Raw genomic sequence first — 23,246 nt, forward strand, 5'->3', positions numbered from 1 at the left:
AAAAAGAAAATCAACATGGACTTCTCTGTCTCCCTGTACCATTTTGATGCAATCTCCCTCAATAACAGACAGACTCGGTTCATGGTAATAGGCATGTCACTAATCTGGTCCAAGAGACCACCACCGAGAATCTAAATACTGAGAGGGAGAAAGATACATACGCGTGCACACACACACACACACACACACACGCACGCGCGTTTCTTTTGGACTGAAACTGAGGCTGTACTGTTTTATTTCCCTGCTAGGTATGCACCCTCACTAGAGAAGACAATCGAGAAATCGGAGGAAAACCTGAGGATGAGCAGCTCCATGTTCTGCCTCTCTACAAAGTCTCTGATGTGGATGAGTTTGGGAGTGTCGAAGCTCAAGAGAAGAAGAAACAAAATGGTGCCATTCAGGTTCTGAGTTCTTTTCGGCGGAAAGTCAGGATGTTAGCAGAGCCAGTCAAGACATGCCGACAAAGGAAACTAGAAGCCAAGAAAGCTGCAGCTGAAAAGCTTTCCTCTCTGGAGAACAACACAAATAAGAATGAAAAGGAAAAGTCAGCCTCATCTCGTACAAAACAGACTGAAAATGCAAGCCAGGCTAAACAGTTGGCAGGTAAATATAAAGTATTATAAATCTTTGTTTTCTGAAAGTTATGTTAAAAAAAAATGAATATCTTTATTTTTGGCCAATTATATTCAGTCACGTTCTTAGTTTTATACCAGAATCTTCCCTGAAGTCCCAAGGGCCAAGCTTTGATCTTGGAGATGGTAATGAGATATTGCACCCTCAGCCCCAGCTTGTGGGAGAAGTTTGGAATCTATTATATAATAAATAGCAAAGTTTTATGATATGGTGAAATTAATGTTAATCTAGCAGTGGCAGGGAGGCCAAATTAGAGACAGAGGAGCTATGAGTTTGGAGAGAGATGCAATCCAAGAGTATGGTAAGAAAAGCTTGGGTTTGGGTGGTAGCAGTGAAGATTTAGCCAAAAAATGATGGAAGGGAGACATCTGGGTGGCTCAGAGGTTTGGCACCTGCCTTCGGCCCAGGGCGTGATCCTGGAGTGCTGGGATCAAGTCCTGCATTGGGCTTCTTGAGGTGAGCTTTCTTCTTCCTCTGCCTATGTCTCTACCTCTCTCTCTCAGTGTCTCTCATGAATAAATAAATAAAATCTTAAAAAAAAGGGGGGGGGAGCAATTGTTCCTAAAATGATTCTCAATACATTGATGGCAAAACATTGGAACAAAGAAAGAAAAATTTAAGACTGACTTCAACATTGTAAGCCTAGATAACCAAAACAATATTATTTGTTGAAATAGGAGGTTTGAAAATAGCATTTATGGGGCAGGGGAATAAGATACCTTTCCTTAGCCATATTAAGTCTGAGTTGAGGAGTAGTTATCTTCTAAAGCTTTTACTCATCCAAACAGATCACATCTGTGCTAGTAGTAATAGAGCATTATTTAATCAGTACTAAGTTGATACTTTCTTTTCAAATCCCCTTGTTTATGTCTTCAGTTAATTGCTATAAAAAGCCATGCAATATAATGTCCATATCCACATTTTACAGATGGTTTTGGCCTGGACATTAAGAAAAGAAAAATATGTATCTTTTAAGTTTAGTCTACCAGTTTGCTTAGAACCAACCATCTATACTTCATAAAGTCAAATTTCCCTACCAACTCATTTCAAAACCTTAAGAAACTAAGTAATTTCAAATAATATGCTGAAGATACTTAATAAAAATCTGTTGATGGGTTGACTAATACTAAGAGAAGTAAATCCTGTTTACTCCTTAATCTCTCCTTTAAGTTAGCTGCAAAGTATAATTGGATTAGAAATTTGCCTCCAGTCTTTTCTAACTGGTTTCTGTAATAATTGTTTCAATTCTCAGGGCTGCCATTACAGTTCCATTTATTTGTTCTTTTCTCATACATAGATTTTTAAGCGAGGTCATGAAATAAAAATACGACTTTAAAATTTTTAACTTACAAAGCTGAAAATTCCTTTAAAGTTTTATTGACAACTGTATAAATAGGGTTTGCCAGTTATATAATAAGATGTGCTTTGAGTGTTTAAATGAACGTCACACTTTTTTTGTAGCATTGCTGAATCTTCTGTAACAAGTATTATGCTACTGCCAACTATTTAACAAATTTTATTGCATGCCAGGCAATGGATAAATAAAGTAATATAAGACCTGGTCCCTTCCTTCAAGGAGCTGCTTTGCACTAGCAGAAGAGGACTAACAATGCGTAATTACAGTACATTAGGGAGCTTTGCTCTATCTGACCTATGTGTGAGGTGGGTATTATACATGCACTAGAAGATGAAATCATAGAAGGCTTCCTTGAGGACTGTGCCAATGGAGGGCAGGGAGACAGGGTGGAGGGAGAAGGCCACGTCAGGTAGAATCTGGAATGGCCAGATACATGGAAGCTCCAGAAAACATGATGCTCTCAGTGAAACAGCTTTGGACATTTGTTACATTCCCAAGTTGCACTATCGTAGAGATCTACTATTTAACCTAACACTTTAGACAAAAAATTATGCAGGACAGGGTCAGCACCCTGACTTTGCTCTTGTCCTCATTTAATGGGTATAATCTTAGTGGGGGTTCTCATATACATTTAAGCATCCTCACTAGCTTCTATATGATAATAATCAGACATATTTGCGTGCTTTCTCATCCTGTCCACAGAACTTTTGCGACTTTCAGGACCAGTCATGCAGCAGTCCCAGCAGCCCCCGCCCCCACCCCTGCAGAAGCAACCTCCACAGCCCCAGAAGCAGCCACCCCAGCAGCAGCAGCAGCAACAGCAGCAGCAACAACAGCATCACCCCATGACAAATAACTCTCAGTCAGAGTCGGTCAACTCCTACTCTTCCTCTGGATCTGCCAATCTATACATGAGACGGCCCAATCCAGTTATCCAAGCTTATCCGAGCTCTTCACACACTTCAGATATTTATGGAGGCGCCAGCCCTATGAACCTCTATTCCACCTCATCCCAAGCTACAGGTTCTTATTTGAATTCTTCTAACCCTATGAATCCCTACACTGGGCTTTTAAATCAGAATAACCAGTATCCAGCATATCAATGCAATGGAAATGTATCAGTGGACAACTGCTCCCCATATCTGGGTTCCTACTCTCCCCAGTCTCAGCCCATGGATCTATACAGGTATCCAAACCAAGACCCTCTCTCTAAATTAAATTTACCACCCATCCATACACTTTACCAGCCGAGGTTCGGAAATAGCCAGAGTTTTTCTTCTAAGTACTTAGGTTATGGAAACCAAAATATACAGGGAGACGCCTTCAGCAGTTGTACTATTAAAACAAATGTACACCATGTAGGGACATTTCCTCCTTATTCCACTCATGAGATGGATGGCCACTTCATGGGAGCCACCTCTAGATTACCAACCAATTTGAGCAACTCAAACATAGACTATAAGAATGGTGAACATCCCCCATCTTCTCATATAATCCATAACTATGGGGCAGCTCCAGGCATGTTCAACAGCTCTCTTCATGCCCTGCATCTCCAAAACAAGGAAAATGACATGCTTTCCCACACAGCTAATGGGTTATCTAAGATGCTTCCAGGTCTCAACCATGATAGAACTGCTTCTGTCCAAGAAGGCTTACACAAATTACAGGATGCTGGTAACCAGGAGAAGCAGCCTTCTGCTGCCGAGGACAATGATGAAGTCTGGTCAGACAGTGAACAGAGCTTTCTAGATCCTGACATTGGAGGAGTGGCTGTGGCTCCAACTCATGGGTCAATTCTCATTGAGTGTGCCAAGCGTGAGCTTCACGCCACAACCCCTTTAAAGAATCCCAATAGGAATCACCCCACCAGGATCTCACTTGTCTTTTACCAGCATAAGAGCATGAATGAGCCAAAACATGGCTTGGCACTCTGGGAAGCCAAAATGGCTGAAAAAGCCCGAGAGAAAGAGGAAGAGTGTGAGAAGTATGGCCCGGACTATGTGCCTCAGAAAACCCATGGCAAAAAAGTGAAACGGGAGCCCACTGAGCCGCATGAACCTTCCGAGCCCACTTACCTGCGCTTTATCAAGTCCCTTGCTGAAAGGACCATGTCCGTGACCACAGACTCCACAGTAACTACATCTCCATATGCCTTCACTCGGGTCACAGGGCCTTACAACAGATACATATGATGTCGCCCCTTGTGGTGGGTACCTCATTTTAAAAAGACCACAACCAACCAACCAACCTGTCTGTAGTATAGTTCTCAATGACGGGGGCAGTGGGGAAAGGACACAGGATTCATGACAAATGTGGTGGGAAGAACCTCAGCTCACCAGCAAAAAAAGAGGTCATCTTACCATAGCACTTAATTTCCACTGACTCCTAAGTGGTCACAGATGGCATCTAGGCAAAAGACCAAAGCATTCTATGCAAAAAGAAGGTGGGGAAGAAAGTGTTCCACAATTTACATTTTTAAACACTGGTTCTATTATTGGACGAGAGGATATGTAAATGTGATTTTTCTCCCCCTTACAACTCTACACATCTGTGACCACTTTCAATAATACCAAGTTTGCATAGTCATGGAACACAAGTCAAACAAGTACTGTAGTATTACAGTGGCAGGAATTTTAAAATACCATCTGGTGCTGAATATACAATGTACTGAAATACTGGAATTATGGCTTTTTAACATGCAGTTTTTACTGTAATCTTAATATTAACTTTTATTTATCAAAATAGCTACAGGAAGCATAAATGAATAGACAGCAAAACACTGAATTTGTTTGGATGTTCTAAGAAATGGTGCTAAGAAAATGGTGTCTTTAACAATTAAAAATTTAATGCCTTGTATCATCAAGATGCTATCAGTGTACTCCAAGGCCCTTGAATAATAGGGGTACCTTTTCATTCAAGTTTTTAGCATAATTACCTATTCTTACACGAGGTTTTTTTAAAAAAAAAATGTGGACATTTAAAGGCCTCTGGATTTTGCTCATCCAGTGAAGTCCTTGTAGGACAATAAACGTATATATGTACATATATATATACACATATGTATATGTGCACACACGTATATGTATAAATATTTTAAATGGTGTTTTAGAAGCACTTTGTCTACCTAAGCTTTGACAACTTGAACAATGCTAAGGTACTGAGATGTTTAAAAAAAAAAAGTTTACTTTCATTTTAGAATGCAAAGTTGATTTTTTTTTTTAAGGAAACAAGGAAAGCTTTTAAACTATTTTTGCTTTTCGCCATGCATCTGCTGATGAGCAATGTGTCCATTTTTAATATAGCCAGTTAAATCCACAATGGGGCTTACTGGATTCAAGGGAATATATTAGTCCACAACACATGTTTTCTGGTGCTCATCTCACATGCTATACTGTAAGTTTTATACAAAATTGTATGACAAGTTCATTGCTCAAATACATAGTTTTAGGAATTTCCTCTTAACTGCAGGTAATAAATAATGACATGCTACAGACTTAACAAAGCTAGTTCACTTAAGCCGATGCTACTTTAGGGATCTGTATGCTCTTCAGCAAACTGAATGGCAGTCTGCTTTTGTGTTGATAATTGTACATTGTGATGTTGTCATTTCTTAGCTTAAGTGTCCTCTTCTCCAGGAAGATTGAGCAGATTGATGCCTGCGTAAGATGAATAAACAGGGTTAGTTCCATGTGAATCTGTTAATTAAAAAGAAAAAAAAAAAAACAGGCAGCTGGTTTGCTGTGGTGGTTTTAAATCATTAATTTGTATAAAGAAGAAGTGAAAGAAATGTATAGTAAGTAAATTAAATTGTAAACAAAACTTTTTTAATGCAATGCTTTAGTATTTTAGTACTGTAAAAAAATTTAAATATATACATATATATGTATATATATATATATATATATGGATTTGAAGCAGAATTCACATCATGATGGTGCTACTCAGCCTGCTACAAATATATCATAATGTGAGCTAAGAATTCATTAAAGGTTTGAGTGATGTTCCTACTTGTCATATACCTCAACACTAGTTTGGCAATAGGATATTGAACTGAGAGTGAAAGCTTAGAGCATCATGTACCATCATTTTTTTCCAAGTCTTTTTATTATTATTATTATTATTAAAAAAGCATACCTTTTTTCAATACTTGATTTCTTAGCAAGTATAACTTGAACTTCAACCTTTTTGTTCTAAAAATTCAGGGATATTTCAGCTCATGTTCTCCTTATGCCAACATGTCACCTGTGTTTATGTAAAATTGTTGTAGGTTAATAAATATATTCTTTTTTCAGGGATTTAACCTTTTTATTTTGAATCCCTCCTATTTTACTTGTATATGTCCTGATGTAACTAAAACTAATTTTGTAAAATCTGTTGGCTCTTTTTATTGTAAAGAAAGCATTTAAAAAGTTTGGGGAAATCTTTTGACTGTTTCAAGCAGGAAAAAAAATTACATGAAAATAGAATGCACTGAGTTGATAAAGGGAAGATTGTAAGGCAGGAGTTTGGCAAGTGGCTGTTGGCTAGAGTCTTTCAACACTCTAAAGGGTGAGTTTTTTATCCTGTAGCCAGTACAGTAGAGGTCCATGAGGACTTCCCTACATAAGCAGAACACTTAGGGGTGTGGCATGTAATTGTATGATTACATTTTGGTCTATGTATATTTGTGCTTACTAACATTTCAAATAAATTCTTAATGAAACAAGACCTTTTGAGTTTTACTGGTCAAGTCTTTATAACATGGCTTTTGTCTTTTTTAAAAATTTCCCTTCAGTTTTTGGCTGTGACCAATTTACACAGATTTTTAAAATGTTTGCTTTGCATATGTCAAAACACATGATTTAAATATTTTGCATATACCATATATCTAACCCCAAATATTTGGTTACTACATGCACATCTGTTGATTTTGAGTCAACCATCCCTATATGAATATTTGGTTTCTCTATCATCCACTGTCATTTGTCAAACTGCTGGCCAACAAGAGCAAGAAGTGTAGTTTGGGATCTGGAGAGAGGGAGGGAGGGAGGGAGGAGGAGAGGAAATCAAATGGCATATTGTAAATATCAGATCTATAATTGTAAATATCAAACCTGCCTCAGTTAGAATGAATGGAAGCAGATCTCCAATTTGCTTATATAGGAATATCAGGTTAACTATATAGCCATACTTGAAAATGCTTCTGAGTGGTGTCAACTTTACTTGAATGAATTTTTCATCTTGATTGACGCACAGTGGTATACAGTTCACTTCTAAAGCTAGTGGTTAACTTGTGTAGGAAACTTTTGCAGTTTGACACTAAGATAATGAACTCTGTGTGCATTTTTCTATGCTTTTTTTAAACTTAGTTTCATTTCATTTTCATGTTCGGTTTGTCTATAAAACCTGAGGATGGTTATAAATACTGTAAGTATTGTAATGTTATGAATGCAGGTTATTTGAAAGCGTTTATTATTATATCATTCCTGATAACGCTATGTGAGTGTTTTTAATAAAATTTATATTTATTTAATGCACTCTAAGTATTGTCTTGTTGAAGTTTCTGTTTATGCCTGAACTACTGTTACTTCGATGAGGCAAAAGGGAATGAGAAGAAATTGCTTTTTAAAGATACTCTTTAGATGGTTGCTTATTAAACTGTACCTAAAATAATATCTGGATGATTAAAGCCAAAATTTTTCTCTAGCGGAATAGCCTAGATATTCAACTTTTTTTCCAGCTTACTTTGGCCTGTTTATTTTGTGTGTGTTGTCAGTACTAGGGATGGAGCAGTAACACTTCTGCTGACCAACTGATGTCCCTTCTGGCATGTGGCCTGTGAGGGCTTCTCAAGATGCAGGTACATGGGACTGAGCTCACATGGCTTAGAGCTAAGGCCAACCCAGTTCTCAGACTCCTCTTCACATTCACTCTTCCCAAGGAAGATTCCTCTTCCCACATATCAAAAAGGCAGGCAGTGTTAGGCAAGAGGAGTGGGGAGAGGTGGTCTGGGAGGGACCAGATGAATGTGCCAGTCCTCATCCCCGCCGCGAGGCTTCAGGGAGCCGCAAGCTGGATTGTCCTCATCTCTCTCCCTTCTTTCACACTGATCCGCCCTCACACAGCACCAATGCCCTCCTGCTGAAACACTTTTTAGATACATATTAAGCACTGTTACTAGTTACAATTACGTAAATCTTCCAAACTGCCCGGTGTCCACCACCCTGAACCACCACCACACTCCCACCTGCCCTCCCACCCCCAAATTGGCAGAGAAAGAATTTAAGGGTATTCCCTTTCCTGTATTTCTAACTCTATTCACCTTGGGCCAAATTTTATTTTTTTTTATTTTATTTTTAAGTAATCTCTCCACCCAGTGTGGGGCTCAAACTTACAACCCTGAGATCAAGAGTCCCACAATCTGCCAACTGAGCCAGCCCAGTGCCTCCCAAATTTGATTTAGTTATTCCTGAGCCTAGGAAATGACCACCCTATTAGTAACCTTTGAGTTTGTTGATTGGGTGATCCCTCCAGCACTCTACTCAAAGCCAGGTTATTAAGAGAAGCAATGTTGCTGTAAGAAGCAGTAATCCAATTACTTTTTTTTTTTTTAATTTCAACCCTCTGGGGATATTGTCAACCCCCACTTCACCATCCATCCTCTGGCCGAAACTTGGAAACTCCCACTTTTCATATTTGCTAGTCACTGCCCAGGGTGAGGGAATTTGAGATTCTGTGCACTCAAAAGCTTTTCCTGCTAGGGCTCCATACAGCCCAGGCAGGCAGGGGCTGGTGATGCTGCAAACAGAGGTGCTAGCCGACTTGCTGCTTACTGCGAACCTGCAGGTGGACTGGAATGGGAGAGAAAGCTGGACATAACCAATGAGCCAGCACTCATCAAGTTCTTCCTGCCCCTGGCCTCCTCTGGAAACACTGCTAAGAAGGAACCTTTACAGGCAGGCAGACAGGCCCCCAGCCTCCCTGTCACACTGTGGCACTTCTTCCTTGCCTCAGTCTCCAGTTGGTTTGTCACAACCCCGCCCCTGCTTGGGATAACTCTAGCTCAGCTTTGACCTCTTCCTGCCTCTTTGACTCTGCACTCCATCAGCTGTGACAACCAGTCTCCGTGAGCAAAGGCCTTTTTTATCAAGGACCTTCTCACACTGCTGAGAATTTTTAATTGGTTATGTTGGGTTAGAGGGCATCTGGAGTGGAGAATACAGCAAGAAAGGGAGGCCGGGGAAACATCTTTTCTTTCCACAGCCAATGTGAGGGGAGAGTGCCTGCTGGGTGAAGGCAGAGTCACCAGCCAGTCACTGGGCTCACCACCCAGGCCTTGGGGTGCTTTCCCCTGCCCTCCTCCCTCCCCCGAGAGCACACTCTCTAGTTCTTAGAGTTCATAAAAGATGCTCAGAAGAGAATTAACTGCAATTAGAGATTGGTTCAGTGTTACCAGCACTCTTCGAAGAACAAAGAAACTTTTGTTCCTACATATCGGCAGCCACCTGCCTACATTTCCCCTCTCTTTTACCCAGCAATTTCTCACAAATCTCTGTCCCTGTCTGATCCAACATTTGTTCCTAAAGGAGCAGCTATTTTCCTCCATGTATACACTCCATAAATACGCTTTCTTTGGGGCTTCCTTTAATACTGTTTCAAAAGGAATTTCTCTATCCAATTTGACATCTTACTCTCTAATCAATTCTTAAATCAAACTGAAATGAGGTTTCTATTTAGGTGTTGAATAAAATAGTTACAGAAAGACACTTTTTCCCCACCCCATAAGAATGAATTCAGATGATTTAAATCACTAGATTAAAAAAAAAAAAAGAAAGGCAAGTGCTCAGTGAATGTGCCCACAAATTCTTAAAGATTTTTATTTATTCGTGAGAGACACAAAAAGAGGCGGTGGGGGAGAAAGTGGGGGGAGAGAGAGAGAGAGAGAGAGAGAGAGAGAGAGAGAGAGAGAGGCAGAGACACAGGCAGAGGGAGATGCAGGCTCCATACAGGGAACCCAATGTAGGACTCTATCCCAAGTCTCCAGGATCATGCCCTGGGCTGAAGGCGGCGCTAAACCGCTGAGCACTTGCTTTTATGCCTCAACAGAATAGTCACATTAATAGAAATCATTGGGTGGGATGAGTACTGGATGTCATACTATATGTTGGCAAATTGAACTCCAATTAAAAAAAAAATAGAAATCTGGATGTTGTTGCTTGAAACTTAAGACGTTTGTGGTGCCCTAATGCTTCCCTCATGGGTAGCTCTTGATTCAGCTCTAAGGAATACAATGAAGTAGTAGCACCTGGTTTGGGATCCAGCCTTGCATTTCACAAGTTGTGTGCCATCAAGCCTCATCTTTAAAAATGAGTAAAATAATGCATCCCTCACAGAGATGTGATGAGGATTAATGAGAATGTGAAGCTTTAAGCTCAAACTAGAATAGGCAGTTATTCTCACAAAATTTTTCTTTAATTTAAATTCAGTTAGACATCATTAGTTTCACAGTTGCATTTAACACCCAGTTCTCACATCAAGTGCCTTCCTTCAGGCCCATCACCCAGTTACCCCATCCCTCCACCCACCTCCCCTCCAGCAACTCTGTTTGTTTCCTATAGTTAAGAGTCTCTCAAGGTTTTTTCTCCCTCTCCGACAACTTCCTTTTCAGTTTTCCCTCCGTTCTCCTATGATCCTCTGTGCTGCTTCTTCTAGTTCACGTATGAGTGAAACCATATCATAATTGTCTTCTCTGACTGAACTTATTTCACTCAGCATGATACCCTTCAGTTCCATCCATGTAATGGAAATGGTAGGTATACATCCTTTCTAATGGCTGAGGAATATTCCATTGTGTGTGTGTGTGTGTGTGTGTGTGCGTATATATATACATATATACGCACACACACACACACACACTCTATCTCTTCTTTATCCATTCGCCTGTCAAAGGACATCTTGGCTCTCCCTCTCCTTTGCTTACTGCTAGAAGGTCCAGTCCACTGACCAGACGTCAGTATTCACTTACCTGACTCCTGCAGGCTCTCTCATTTCTCCCTAAGGGCAGGAGCCCGAATTACCTCACCTGACAAAATGTGTTTACATAACAGTGTAAAAGCTCTCCATGAAGCATCAATAGGACCTCAAAGCTAGAGAGACAGTGACAAAATGAGAAGCAGGCTCCCTGTGAGGAGTCCAAAGTGGGATTCAATCCCCGGGCTCCAGGATCATGACCTGAGCCGAAGGTAGATGCTCAACCACTGAGCCACCCAGGTGCCACTAAATATTGTATTTTATTAACTTTAAAAGAATCTCACTTTTGTATTCCCTAGGCCATGACATACTATAAAGAACTTTAGCTCTGGGTTCAAGTTATGGCTCTGCTAGTTACTAGTTGTGGGACCTAAGGCTAGGGGCCAATACTCTCTCTCTTTTCCTCAATTTCTTCATCTGGAGAATGAAAATAATAATACCTATTTCACATGGCTATTATGAGGAATAAATGAATTTATTTAAAGTACAACAAAAGAACTTTTTAAAAATGCCAGGTATTGGGCACCTGGGTGGCTCCCACAAGGAGCCTGCTTTTCCCTCTGCCTATGTCTCTGCCTCTCTCTTGGTGTCTCCCATGAATAAATAAATAAAACCTTTTTAAAAAAATAATAAAAAATAAATTAATTAAATAAATAAGCCAGCTATTATAATTGTGTTCATTAGTTCAGCTGAGGCTGTTTTTTTTTTGTTTTTTTGTTTTTTTTTTACCATAGAAGCTTTATTTTACATATTTCCAAGTCATTAGTGAGAAAGAGGAAATACTTCTTTACTATACAAAATCATGGATAAGCAGATTTGAATGAGACCTTAGAGATCACCTTTCCCACACCTGAAAATGGTGCCAGGCACATTTCTGGGAGTTAGGCAACTGGCAATAAGCACACCAGTAAGTCCCTAACCTCTTGGGGCTTATCTTTCGTTTGGGAGAGGGAGATACAGAATAAAGTAAATGTGGAGATAATAGCCATGGGGAAAAGAAAAGAGATGGAGAAAGGAAGTGCTGGATGTTGAGAGGGTTGGAGGATTTTTTAAAAAATATAGATTGGTCAAGGAAGTTTTACTGATAAGGCAAGAATTGAAGACAGTGAAATGCCAGCCATGTGAATATTTGAGAAAGAATACATCAAGCAGGGAGAATAGCAAATTAAAGGCTTTAACATGAGCTCACGAGCACAGAGAGGCTGCAACTGTAGCAGAACGAGCTATGAAAAGAGTGGAGGGAATGAGGCTTCATGGTGCTTCATGGTGCCTTGTTCTAGAGCCCTCTGAGTCCTTCTGCCTTCAATCTGTGTGAGATGACATTACAGGGTCTCACCAGAGGAGGAGCGTGAGCTGGTTTGTGTCTTAATGGATAACTGTGAGAATGAAGAGTTCTTGTGAAGTATAGTTAACATACGATATTATATTAGTTTCAAGTGTACAACAAAGCAATTTGACAGTTATATACATTATGAAATGATCACTGTGTGGTTACCGTCTGTACTATATAGTTATTACAATATTATTGACTATATTCCTTAATATTGTACTTTACATTTCCATGATTTACTTATTTTGTAACTAGAAGTTTGCAGTTTTTGATCCCCTTCACCTATTTTATCCATTCCATCACCCCCTCCCCTCTGGCAGCTACCAGTTTGTTCTCTGTATTTATCAGTTTGTTTCTGTTTGTCCATTTGTTTTGTTTCTTAGATTCACATATAAGTGAAATTATATGGTATGTCTTTTTTTATCTTATTTTATTTAGCATTATACCCTCTAGGTCCATCCATGTTGTGGTGAATGACAAGATTGCATTTCCTACCAAACAGTAATTAGAACTAGAACAAATAATCCTAAGATTTGTATGGAACCACAAAAGACCTCAAACAGTCAATACCCTTGGGAAAGAACAAAACTGGAGGTATCATGCTCCCAGATCTCAAACTATATTACCAACCCATATCAATCAAAACAGTATGGCACTGGGACAAAAAGAGACATAGATAAATAGAACAAAATAGCTCAGAAACAAACCAATGTATACATAGCCAATTAATTTACAATAAGGAAAAGTCAGTCTCTTCAATACATGGAGTTGGGAAAACTGGACAGCTACATGCAAAGAATGAAAATGGACCACTTTCTTACACTATACACAAATATAAACTCAAAAAAGATTAAAGACCTAAATATAAGATCTGAAGTCATAAAGCCTCTAAAGAAAACATAGATAGTTATCTCTTGGAACATCAGTCCTAGCAATATCTCTTTTGGCTCTGTCTCCTCAGGCAAGAGAAATATAAGCAAAACAAACAATTGGGACTACATCAAACTAAAAAGGTTTTGCACAGCAAAGAAAACCAACAAAATGAGAAAGCAACCTACTGAATAGGAGATGATACTTGCAAATTTTACATTTGACAAGGGATTAATATCCAAAATATATAAAGAACCCATACAACTCAACACCAAAAAAAAAAAAAAAAAAAAAAGAAGAAGAAGAGAGAGAGATCTGATTTAAAAATAGACAGAGGACCTTAATAGACATTTTTCCAAAGAAGACATAAAGATGGACAACAGACATGAAATGATGCTTAACATCACTAATCATTGCGGAAGTGCAAATCAAAACCACAATAACATATCACCTCATATTAGTCAAAATGACTAGTATCAAAAAGACAAGAAATAGCACATGTTGGTAAGGATGTTGAGAAAAAGAATGCATGTTGATGGGAATGTAAATTAGTGCAGCCACTATGGAAAACAGTAAGGAGATTTCTCAAAAAATTAAAAATAGAAATCCTATATACCCCAATAACCCATTTGTGAGTATTTACCCCCACACACAAAGAATGGATTTTAAAAGACAAAGATCCAAATTCATGAAATTAATAGGTCATCTCAATATTTCATTCCAAAATGTTCTTCTTCAAGACACATAATAATAAAATTCTAATACCAAAGACAAAGAGAATACTTAAAGAGACAAGAGAAAATTTTTTTTCATACAAAGGAACCCTCATATGGTTGTCAGTGGATTTCTCAGAAGAGACCTTACACGCCAGGAAAAAAATCAGATTATATATTCAAAGTGCTAAAAGAAAAAAAAAAGCTGCCAACTAAGAATACTTTACCCAACAAAATTTTCCTTCAGAATTGAAGGTAAAATAAAGACCTTCCTAATAAACAAAAGCTGAGGCAATTCATCATCACTAAACCAGTATTACAAGAAATGCTAAAATGGAGTTCAAGTTGAAACAAAAGGATCCTAATTAGTAACATGAAAACATATGAAAATATACAACACATCGGTAAAGGTAAACATACATTCAGACTCAAAATACCCTAATACTGTCAAATGGTAATGTGCTAACTACTTAGCTCTAGAATGAAGGTTAAAACACAAAAGCATAAAAATAGCTATAGTTTCAACAATTTGTTGAACACATGATTAAAAAATGGTAAATGATGACATCAGAAACATTCAAGAGGGGGAGTAAAAGTATAGTGTTTTGTATGCAACTGAAGTTAAATTGTTATTAGCACAAAATAGACTTTATATGTAAAATGCTTTATATAAACTTCATGGGAACTACAAAGCCAAAATTCACAATAGATACACAAAGATTTTAAAAAAGAAGAAGAAAGCATTCCACTATGGAAAATCATCAACTTACAAAGGAAGGCAGCAAGAAATGAAGAAAAGATAAACAGAACTTCACAACAGCCAGAAAAAAAAATAATATGACATTAATAAGTCCTTACTTAGCAATAACTACTCAAAGATTAATGCATTGATTTCTCTAATGAAAAGGCACAATAGATTAAAAACAAAGACTATATACTGCCTGTAAGAGTCTCACTTCAGCTTAAAGGACACGCACAGGTTCAAATGAAGGGATAAGAAAACATACTCTATTTAAGTGAAAATCAAAAAAGAGTAAGAGTAGGAAGCTATGCTGACATCAGAAAAAAACAGACTGTAAGCCAATAATGGCAATGAGAAAAAGGTGGACATTATATAATAAAGGGATCAACTCATCAAGAAAATATAAAAATCATAAATATAAATGTACACAATAAAGTAAATGTATTAAAGCAAATATAAACATATATGAGGGGGAATATAATACAATAATAACAGTATTATATTTTTAACAATGGAGAGATCATCCAGCTGGAAAGTCAACAAGGAAATATTAGACTTGAACCAAATGTTATACCAAATTAACCTAATAGAAATATATAGAATATCAATCCAGTACTAGTAGAATATACATTCTTCTCAAGAGCACACAGAACTTTCCTCAGGATAAACCATATGATACATCATAGAACAAGTTTTAACAAATTTAAAAAGATTGAAATCCAGTCATAACAGCTAGAAAATTCACAAATATGCGCATATCAACAACATCCTCCTGAACATCCAACAGGTCAAACTAAAAAATCAAAAGGGAGGGGATCCCTGGGCGGCGCAGTGGTTTGGCGCCTGCCTTTGGCCCAGGGCGCGATCCTGGAGACCCGGGATCGAATCCCACATCGGGCTCCCGGTGCATGGAGCCTGCTTCTCCCTCTGCCTGTGTCTCTGCCTCTCTCTCTTTCTCTCTGTGTGACTATCATAAATAAATAAAAAATTTAAAAAAAAATCAAAAGGGAAATCAATAAATATCTTGAAACAAATGAAAATGGAGGTACAACACATCAAAACATGTGAGATGCTGCAAAAGCAGTAATAAAAGGAAAGTTTATCCTGATAAATGCACATTAAGAAAATAAAAACATCTCAAATAATCTAACTTTGCAACTTAAGTAACTAGAAAAGGAGGAACATAGTTAAGCCCAAGTTAGCAGATGAAAGGTAATAACAAAGGTCAGAGCAGACAGAAATGAAATAAAGACCAGGAAAACAAAAGAAGAGATTGGTAAAACTAAGAGCTGCTCTTTTGAAAAGATAAACAAAATTGACAAACCTTTAGCCAGAGACTAACAAAGAGAATAGAAAGAGGACTGAGGACTCAAATAATCAAAAATGAAGGAGAAATTATAGCTGATACCACAGAAATACTAAGTATATTGAGAGATTACTAAAAACATTATATACCAAAAAAATTAGATAACTTAGAAGGAATAGAAAGATTCCTAGAAATATATAATCTACCAAGACTGATGTATTAAAAAACAGAAAATCTGAACAGTCCAAAAATGAGGAAGGAGAACGAATCTGTAATCAAACTTCCCAACAAAAGTCTAGGATGAGACAGCCTCACTGGTGAATTCCATCAAACATTTTAAGAATTAATAACAATTCTTCTCAAATTCTTCCAAAAAATTGAAAAGGGTGGAACATGTCCAACTTCATTTCACAAGGTCAGCATTACTCTGAAAATAAACAAGGACACTACAAGAAAAGAAAATCAGCAAACCAAATTCAAAAGTACAATAAAGGAATATCATGATCAAAGTGGGATTCGATGCCTGGATGGTTCAGTTAGTTAAGTGTCTGTTCTTGGCTCTGGACATGATCCCAGGGTCCCAGGATCGAGCCCTGCACCAGGCTCCTGCTTAGCAGGGAGATTGCTTCTCCTTCTGCCCCTCCCCTGCTGATTCTCTCTCTTTTTCTCTCTCTCATGTTCTCTCTCTCTCTCTCTCTCTCTCTCTCTCTCATGTTCTCTCAAATAAATAAATAAATCTGTAAAAACAACAACAAAGTGGGATTTATTCAGGGATGCAAGAGTGGTTCAACATCTGCTAACGAACAATATGATATACCACATCAACAAAATGAAGGATAAAAATCATATGGTCAGGGATGCCTAGGTGGCTTAGCAGTTGAGCATCTGTCTTTGGCTCAGGTCATGATCCTGGAGTCCTGGGATTGAGTCCCACATTAGGCTCCCTGCAGGGAGCCCTGCTTTTCCCTCTGCCTATGTGGGAAACAAAATTGACAAACCTTTAGCCAGAGACTAACTAAGTGTGTCTCTTTCTCTGTGTCTCTCATGAATGAATAAATAAACTTTTTTTAAAAAAATCATATGATAATTTCAATAAATGAAAAATATGCTTATGACAAAATTTAAGATCCATTCATGATTAAAAATTTACAATAAAGTCAGTATAGAGGGAATGTATCTCAACATAATAAAGGCCACATAAGACAAGCCCCCCAGCTACCATCATACTTGATGGTGAAAACCTCAAAGCTTTTCCTAAGGATGCCCACTATTGCCACTTTCATTCAAGATAATATTAAAAATTCTAACCAGAGCATTTAGGCATAAATAAATAACTAAATAACTAGCATCTAAATCAAAAAGAAAGAAGGAAAACTGTCATTGCAGATGACACATTACATGTAAAAAAAAAAAAAGCCTGAAGATTCTACCACAAATGTTAAAACTAATTTAAAAATACAATAAAGGTGAGTGCATTATGCTGAGTGAAATAAGTCAATTGGAGAAGGACAAACATTATATGGTCTCATTCATTTGGGGAATATAAAAAATAGTGAAAGGGAATAAAGGGGAAAGGAGAAAAAATAAGTGGGAAATATCAGAAAGGGAGACAGAACATGAAAGAGTCCTAACTCTGGGAAATGAACTAGGAGTGGTGGAAGGGGAGGAGGGGGTGGTGACTGGGTGGTGGGCACTGAGGTGGGCACTTGATGGGATGAGCACTGGGTGTTATTCTGTGTGTTGACAAATTGAACACCAATAAAAAATAAATTTATTTAAAAAAATCAATAAAGGTACAGGATACAAAAATCAATTTATAAAAATCAGTTGTTTTCTATACACTAAAAATAAATTATCACAAAGAGAAATTAAGAAATTAATACCATTTACTATTGCATCAGAAAGAATACAGTATCTAGTAACAATGGCCAAAATATGGAAAAAGCTCAGATGTCCATCAACACATGAATAAAGATGTGGTACATATATACAATGGAATATTACTCAGCCATCAAAAAGAATGAAATCTTGCCATTTACAAAAATGTTGATGGAACTAGAGGGTATTATGTTAAGTGAAATGAGACAGAGAAAGGCAATTGTCATATAATTTCACTCATATGTGGAGTTTAAGAAATAAAATAGATGAATATAGGGGAAGTGAAGGAAAAATAAGACAAAAACAGAGAGGCAGGCAAACCATAGGAGACTCTTAACTGTAGGAAACAAACTGAGGGTTGCTGGTGGGGGGATAGGATAACTGGGTAATGGGCATTAAGGAGGGCACTTGATGTAATGAGCACTGGGTATTGTATGCAACTGAAACATCACTAAATTCTACCTCTGAAACTAATAATACTGTATATGTTAATTAAATTTAAATTAAAAATTAAAAAAAAGAATACAATATCTAGGAATAAATTTAACCAAGTAGGTGAAAGACCTGTACTCTGAAAACTGTAAGACAGGATGAAAGAATTTCTTTCAAAAAAACACAAACAGAAAGATATCCTGTGCTCGTGGATTGGAAGAATATTGTTAAAATGTCCATACTACCCAAAGCAATCTATATATTCAATGCAACCCCTATCAAAATTCCCACAGCATTTTTCACAAAAATAGAAGAGATGGTTTTAAAATTTGTATGGAACCACAGAAGACCCCAAATAGCCAAAGTCTTGACCAAGAAGAAAAAAGCCAGAGGAAAAAATCCTAATTTCAAACTATATTGCAAAGCTGTAGTAATCAAAGCAATATGGTATTGATATTAAAAGATACAGTAATTAACAGAACAAAATAGAGTGACCAGAAATAAACACATGCATATATGATTACTTCATTTATGACAATGAAGCCAAGAATACACAATAGGGAAAAGATAGTCTCTTCAAATAATGGTGAGAAAACAGGATATCCACAAGCAAAATAAAAACATTGAACCACTATCTTATACCATACACAAAAATTAACTCAAAATGGACTAAAAACTTGAACATAAGACCTGAAACCATAAAACTTCTATGAAAAAAATATAGGTGGTAGCCTCCTTGACAAATCTTGGCAATGATTTTTTGGATTTGATGCCAATGGTAGAGGCAACAAAATGTAAAAAAACAAATGGTCCTATACCAACAAGAAAAGCTTCTGCACAGCATAGGAACCCAGCAACAAAATGAAAGACAACCAATGAAAGTAGAGAAAATAATTGCCAACTATATACTTAATAAGGGGTTAATATCCAAAATATATGAAGAACTTGTATACAACTTGATAACAAAAAACAAATGTGATTACAAAATGGGCAGAGGACCTGATTAGACATTTCTTTCAATGCGGACATACAGGTAGACAACATGAAAAAGTACATGAAAAAGTGCTCAGTATCACTAATCATCAGGGAAATGCAAATCCACAATGAGATATCATTTCGCATCTGTTAGAATGTCATCAAACATCAAAAAGAGATAACAAGCATTGGTGAAGATGTGGAAAAAAGAAATGATTTTGTACTATTGGTAGGAATGCAAATTGGTGCAACCACTCTAGAAAACAGTGTGGAGAGTCCTCAAAAAGTTAAAAATGGAACCACCATATGATCTAGAAATTCTACTTCTGGGTATTTACTAACTAAAAAAAGATACCAGCACACCTATGTTCACTACAGTAAAACTTACATTAGCCAAAACGTGGAGGCTAACCTAAGTATCAATGGATGAATGGGTAAAGAAAATGTGGTGTCTATATATGTACATGATGGAATATTATTCAACCTTGAACTTATATGAAAATCCCAACTTTTATGACAACATGGATAAACCTTTAGAGCATTATGCTAAGTAAAATAAACCAGAGAAGACAAATACTACATGATCCCATTTATATGTGAAATATAAAAAGCAAAAACAAAGAACCTGAACTCATAGATACAGATAACAGATTGTTGGTTGCCAGAGGCAGGTGTGGAAGGTGGGTGAAACAAATACAGGTACACAAAAGTGTAGAAAATAAATAAGTCCTGGTATATAGTGTACAGCATGGTGACTATCAGTAAAAATACAGTATTATATATTTGAAGGTTAGCAACCTAAGAGGGTGCATCTTAAAATTCATTACAAGGGTAAAAAATGTATAACTAATGTGGTGATGGATGTTAACTAGACTTATTGTGGTGGTCATTTTGCCATATACATAAATATCAAATCATTATGTTGTATCTCTGAAACTAATATAATGCTATATGGCAATTATATCTCAATTTTTTTTAAAAAAGGCATCCAAATAGAAAAGAAAGAAGTAAAATTACCTTTGTTTGTGTATGATAAAATCTTAGAGAAAGTCCTAACAATTCCACCAAAAAAAAAAAAAAATTGATAAATTCAGTCAAGTTGAATACAAAATCAACATACAGAAAACAGTTGCACTTCTATACACTAATGATAAAATATCTGGAAAATTAATAAAACAACCTCATTCACAACAGCATCAAAAACAATAAAATACTTAAAAATAAATTTAAGCAAGGAGGCAAAAGAGCTATACAACGAATACTATAAGACTATGATGGAAAAAAAATTGAAGACACAAACTGGAAAGATATTTCATGTTTGTGCATCAGAAGAATGTTGTTAAATGTCCATTATTACCCAAAGCCATCTATAGAGTCAATGCAATTAGTATCAAAATTCCAATGGTATTTTCACAGAAATAGGAAAAATAATCCTAAAATTTGTATGAAGCCACAAAAGATTCTGAATAGCCAAAGCAATCCTGTGAGAAAACCCAGGAACATCACATTTCTGGATTTCAAGCTATACTACCCAACTATAGTAATGAAAACAGTATGGTACTAGCATAAACATAGACACAAAAACCAATGAAACAGAACCAGGAGCCAGAAATAAGCCCTTGCATGTATTATATACCAAACTAGTATTTGACAAGGGCACCAAGAATACTCTATGGGAAAAAAGATGGTCTCTTCAATAATTGATGTTGCAAAAACTAGATCATTACATACAGAAGAAGGAGATTGGACCCCCATCATAGGCCACTCAGGAAAATTAACTCAAAATAGATTAGACTTAAATGTAAAACCTGAAACTGTAATACATCTAGAAGAAAACATAAGAAGTTCCCTGCCATTAGTCTCAGCAGTGATTTCCTAGGTAAGACAGCAAAAGCAAAACAATGAAAGCAAAAACAAGCCAGTGTGACTACATTAAACTAAGAGCTTCCACAAAATGAAAAGGCAGTCTATGGAATGGGAGAAAATAACTGCAAATCATGTATGTGATAAGGGGTTAATATTAAAAATATATGATCAAATCACTTCTCGGCCTTTTGGCTAAGATATCAAGTGTAAAAATATATGATGAACTAATACAACTCAATAGCAAAAAACCCAAAAGCCTAATAACCCAATTTTTTTAAAGGGCAGATGAATCAAGTAACCAGTTTTTCAAAGACATGCAAATAGCCAATAGGTACTTGAGAAGGTGCTTGATATCACTAATCATCAGAGGTTTGCAATCAAAACCACAGTGAGATACCACCTCACATCAGTCAAGAATGGCTAGTATCAAAAAGACAAGAAATGAGTGTCGATGAGGATGTGGAGAAAAGGGAACACTTGTGCACTGTTGGTGGAAATGTAAATTGGTTGTAGTGACTGTGAAAAACAGTTTGGAGGTTCCTCAAAAAATTAAAAATAGAACTACCATATGATCTAGCAATTTCACTTCTGGGTATCTATCCAAATGAGTTGAAATCAGGATCTTAAAGAGATGTCTGCATTTACACATTAGTTGCAAAATTAAAATAACCGAGATATGGAAATAATGTTATCTAAGTGTCCATCAACAGATGAACCGATAAGAGGTTATATATATATAAAATAGACATGAAATAATTATATATACATGAAATGATGATATTATTCAGGCACAAGCAGAAAGAAAATCCTGCCATTTCCACTAACTTGGATGAACCTTGAGGGCATTATGCCAAGTGAAGTAAGTCAGATAGAGGAAGACACTAAAAAACTGTATGATAACATTTATGTAGAATCTAAAAAAGTCAAGCTCAGAAGCAAAGAGCACAGTGGTGGTTGTTACGAGGTGCTAGGCAGTGGTGGAAATGGGGAGATACTGGTCAAAGGGTACAAACTTTCAGTTACAAGTTTAGCAAATCTGGGGATCTCATGTACAGCATGGTGATTTTAGCTAACAATACTCTCTTGTATACTTGAATGTTGCCAAGAGAGCAGATCTTAAGTGTTTTACCACAACAAGTAATAATAACAGTAGGACAGGATGGAGGTGTGAGCTAATGCTATGGTGGTCATCATTTTACCATATATGAAAATCAAATAGGGGATCCCTGGGTGGCGCAGCGGTTTGGCGCCTGCCTTTGGCCCAGGGCGTGATCCTGGAGACCCGGGATCGAATCCCACATCGGGCTCCCGGTGCATGGAGCCTGCTTCTCCCTCTGCCTGTGTCTCTGCCTCTCTCTCTCTGTAACTATCATAAATAAATAAAAATTTAAAAAAAAATCAAATAAATACTCTGTACACCTTAAACTTACATGCTATGATACATCAGTTTTATCTCATTAAAGCTTAAAATAAAATAAAGACAAAGATGGAAATCAGAGGCTATAGTAATAAGCCAAGTGAGAGACCAGGGTGCTAGACATCATGAGTGGTTGTACCAAGAACATGGAAGACTGAAACTGCCATTTATTCAAAAGAATGAAATTCAAATGAAAAGAACATAGAAAGAGGAGGTTTGGGGGCTTAGTGGGAAGAGTTAGAAGTTTAGCTTCTGAGATGTTGAGTTTGAGATGCCTACTAGACATCCAACTGGACAAGTCACTTGGAAACAAAATCTGGAATTCAGGGAGGGAATGCAGCTAGAGATACAAATTCAGGCATCATCAATGTAAGATGGTATTAATGCCATTGGACTAGACAAAAGTATGTAAGGAGGAGTGTAGATAGAAGAGAAGAAACGCCCAAGGACTCAACCTGAGCTCTGGGCCATTTCAATATTCAGAGACTGAGAAGTGAAAAGGAAACTGCAGAGACAACCCACTGAGAAAAAGCAAGGAATGAAGCAGTTGGGAGTGCAGGAGGGGAGGAGAAGTTTTCTAGAAAGCAAGTGAAGAAAGGGCTTTGAGGAGAAAGCCATGATCAACTGTGTTAAATGAGGCCTGAATATGGGCAGCTGGATATAGAAACATGAAGGGCAACCATGAGCTCCCCAGGAGTTATTGTGCCCTAATGGCAAA

The 23,246-nt window shown here is 37.2% G+C and overlaps 1 protein-coding gene and 1 long non-coding RNA gene across 4 annotated transcripts in view; one reads left to right on the forward strand and one right to left on the reverse strand.

Annotated features, from left to right (window-relative positions):
* Positions 1-7,512, forward strand: part of TET2 (tet methylcytosine dioxygenase 2) — a 125,192-nt gene extending 117,680 nt beyond the window's left edge. Inside the window, exons 10-11 of the mRNA XM_077882183.1 lie at positions 249-603; positions 2,693-7,512. Coding sequence (XP_077738309.1) covers positions 249-603; positions 2,693-4,182 — 1,845 coding nt within the window. The 3' untranslated portion in view covers positions 4,183-7,512. The remainder of the gene's footprint in view (positions 1-248; positions 604-2,692) is intronic.
* The window catches only part of LOC144303803 (uncharacterized), a 78,458-nt gene continuing 59,685 nt past the window's right edge, over positions 4,474-23,246 (reverse strand). For 2 of the 3 annotated variants that reach the window (XR_013370776.1, XR_013370775.1), the window contains exons 5-6: positions 6,125-6,232; positions 4,474-5,646 (exon numbers count right to left, since the gene is read on the reverse strand). This is a non-coding gene — a long non-coding RNA (uncharacterized LOC144303803). The remainder of the gene's footprint in view (positions 5,647-6,124; positions 6,233-23,246) is intronic. The other variant, XR_013370774.1, reaches the window with a different exon arrangement.

This window comes from Canis aureus, chromosome 33 (genome assembly GCF_053574225.1).
Source record: "Canis aureus isolate CA01 chromosome 33, VMU_Caureus_v.1.0, whole genome shotgun sequence".
Lineage (NCBI taxonomy): Eukaryota > Metazoa > Chordata > Mammalia > Carnivora > Canidae > Canis > Canis aureus.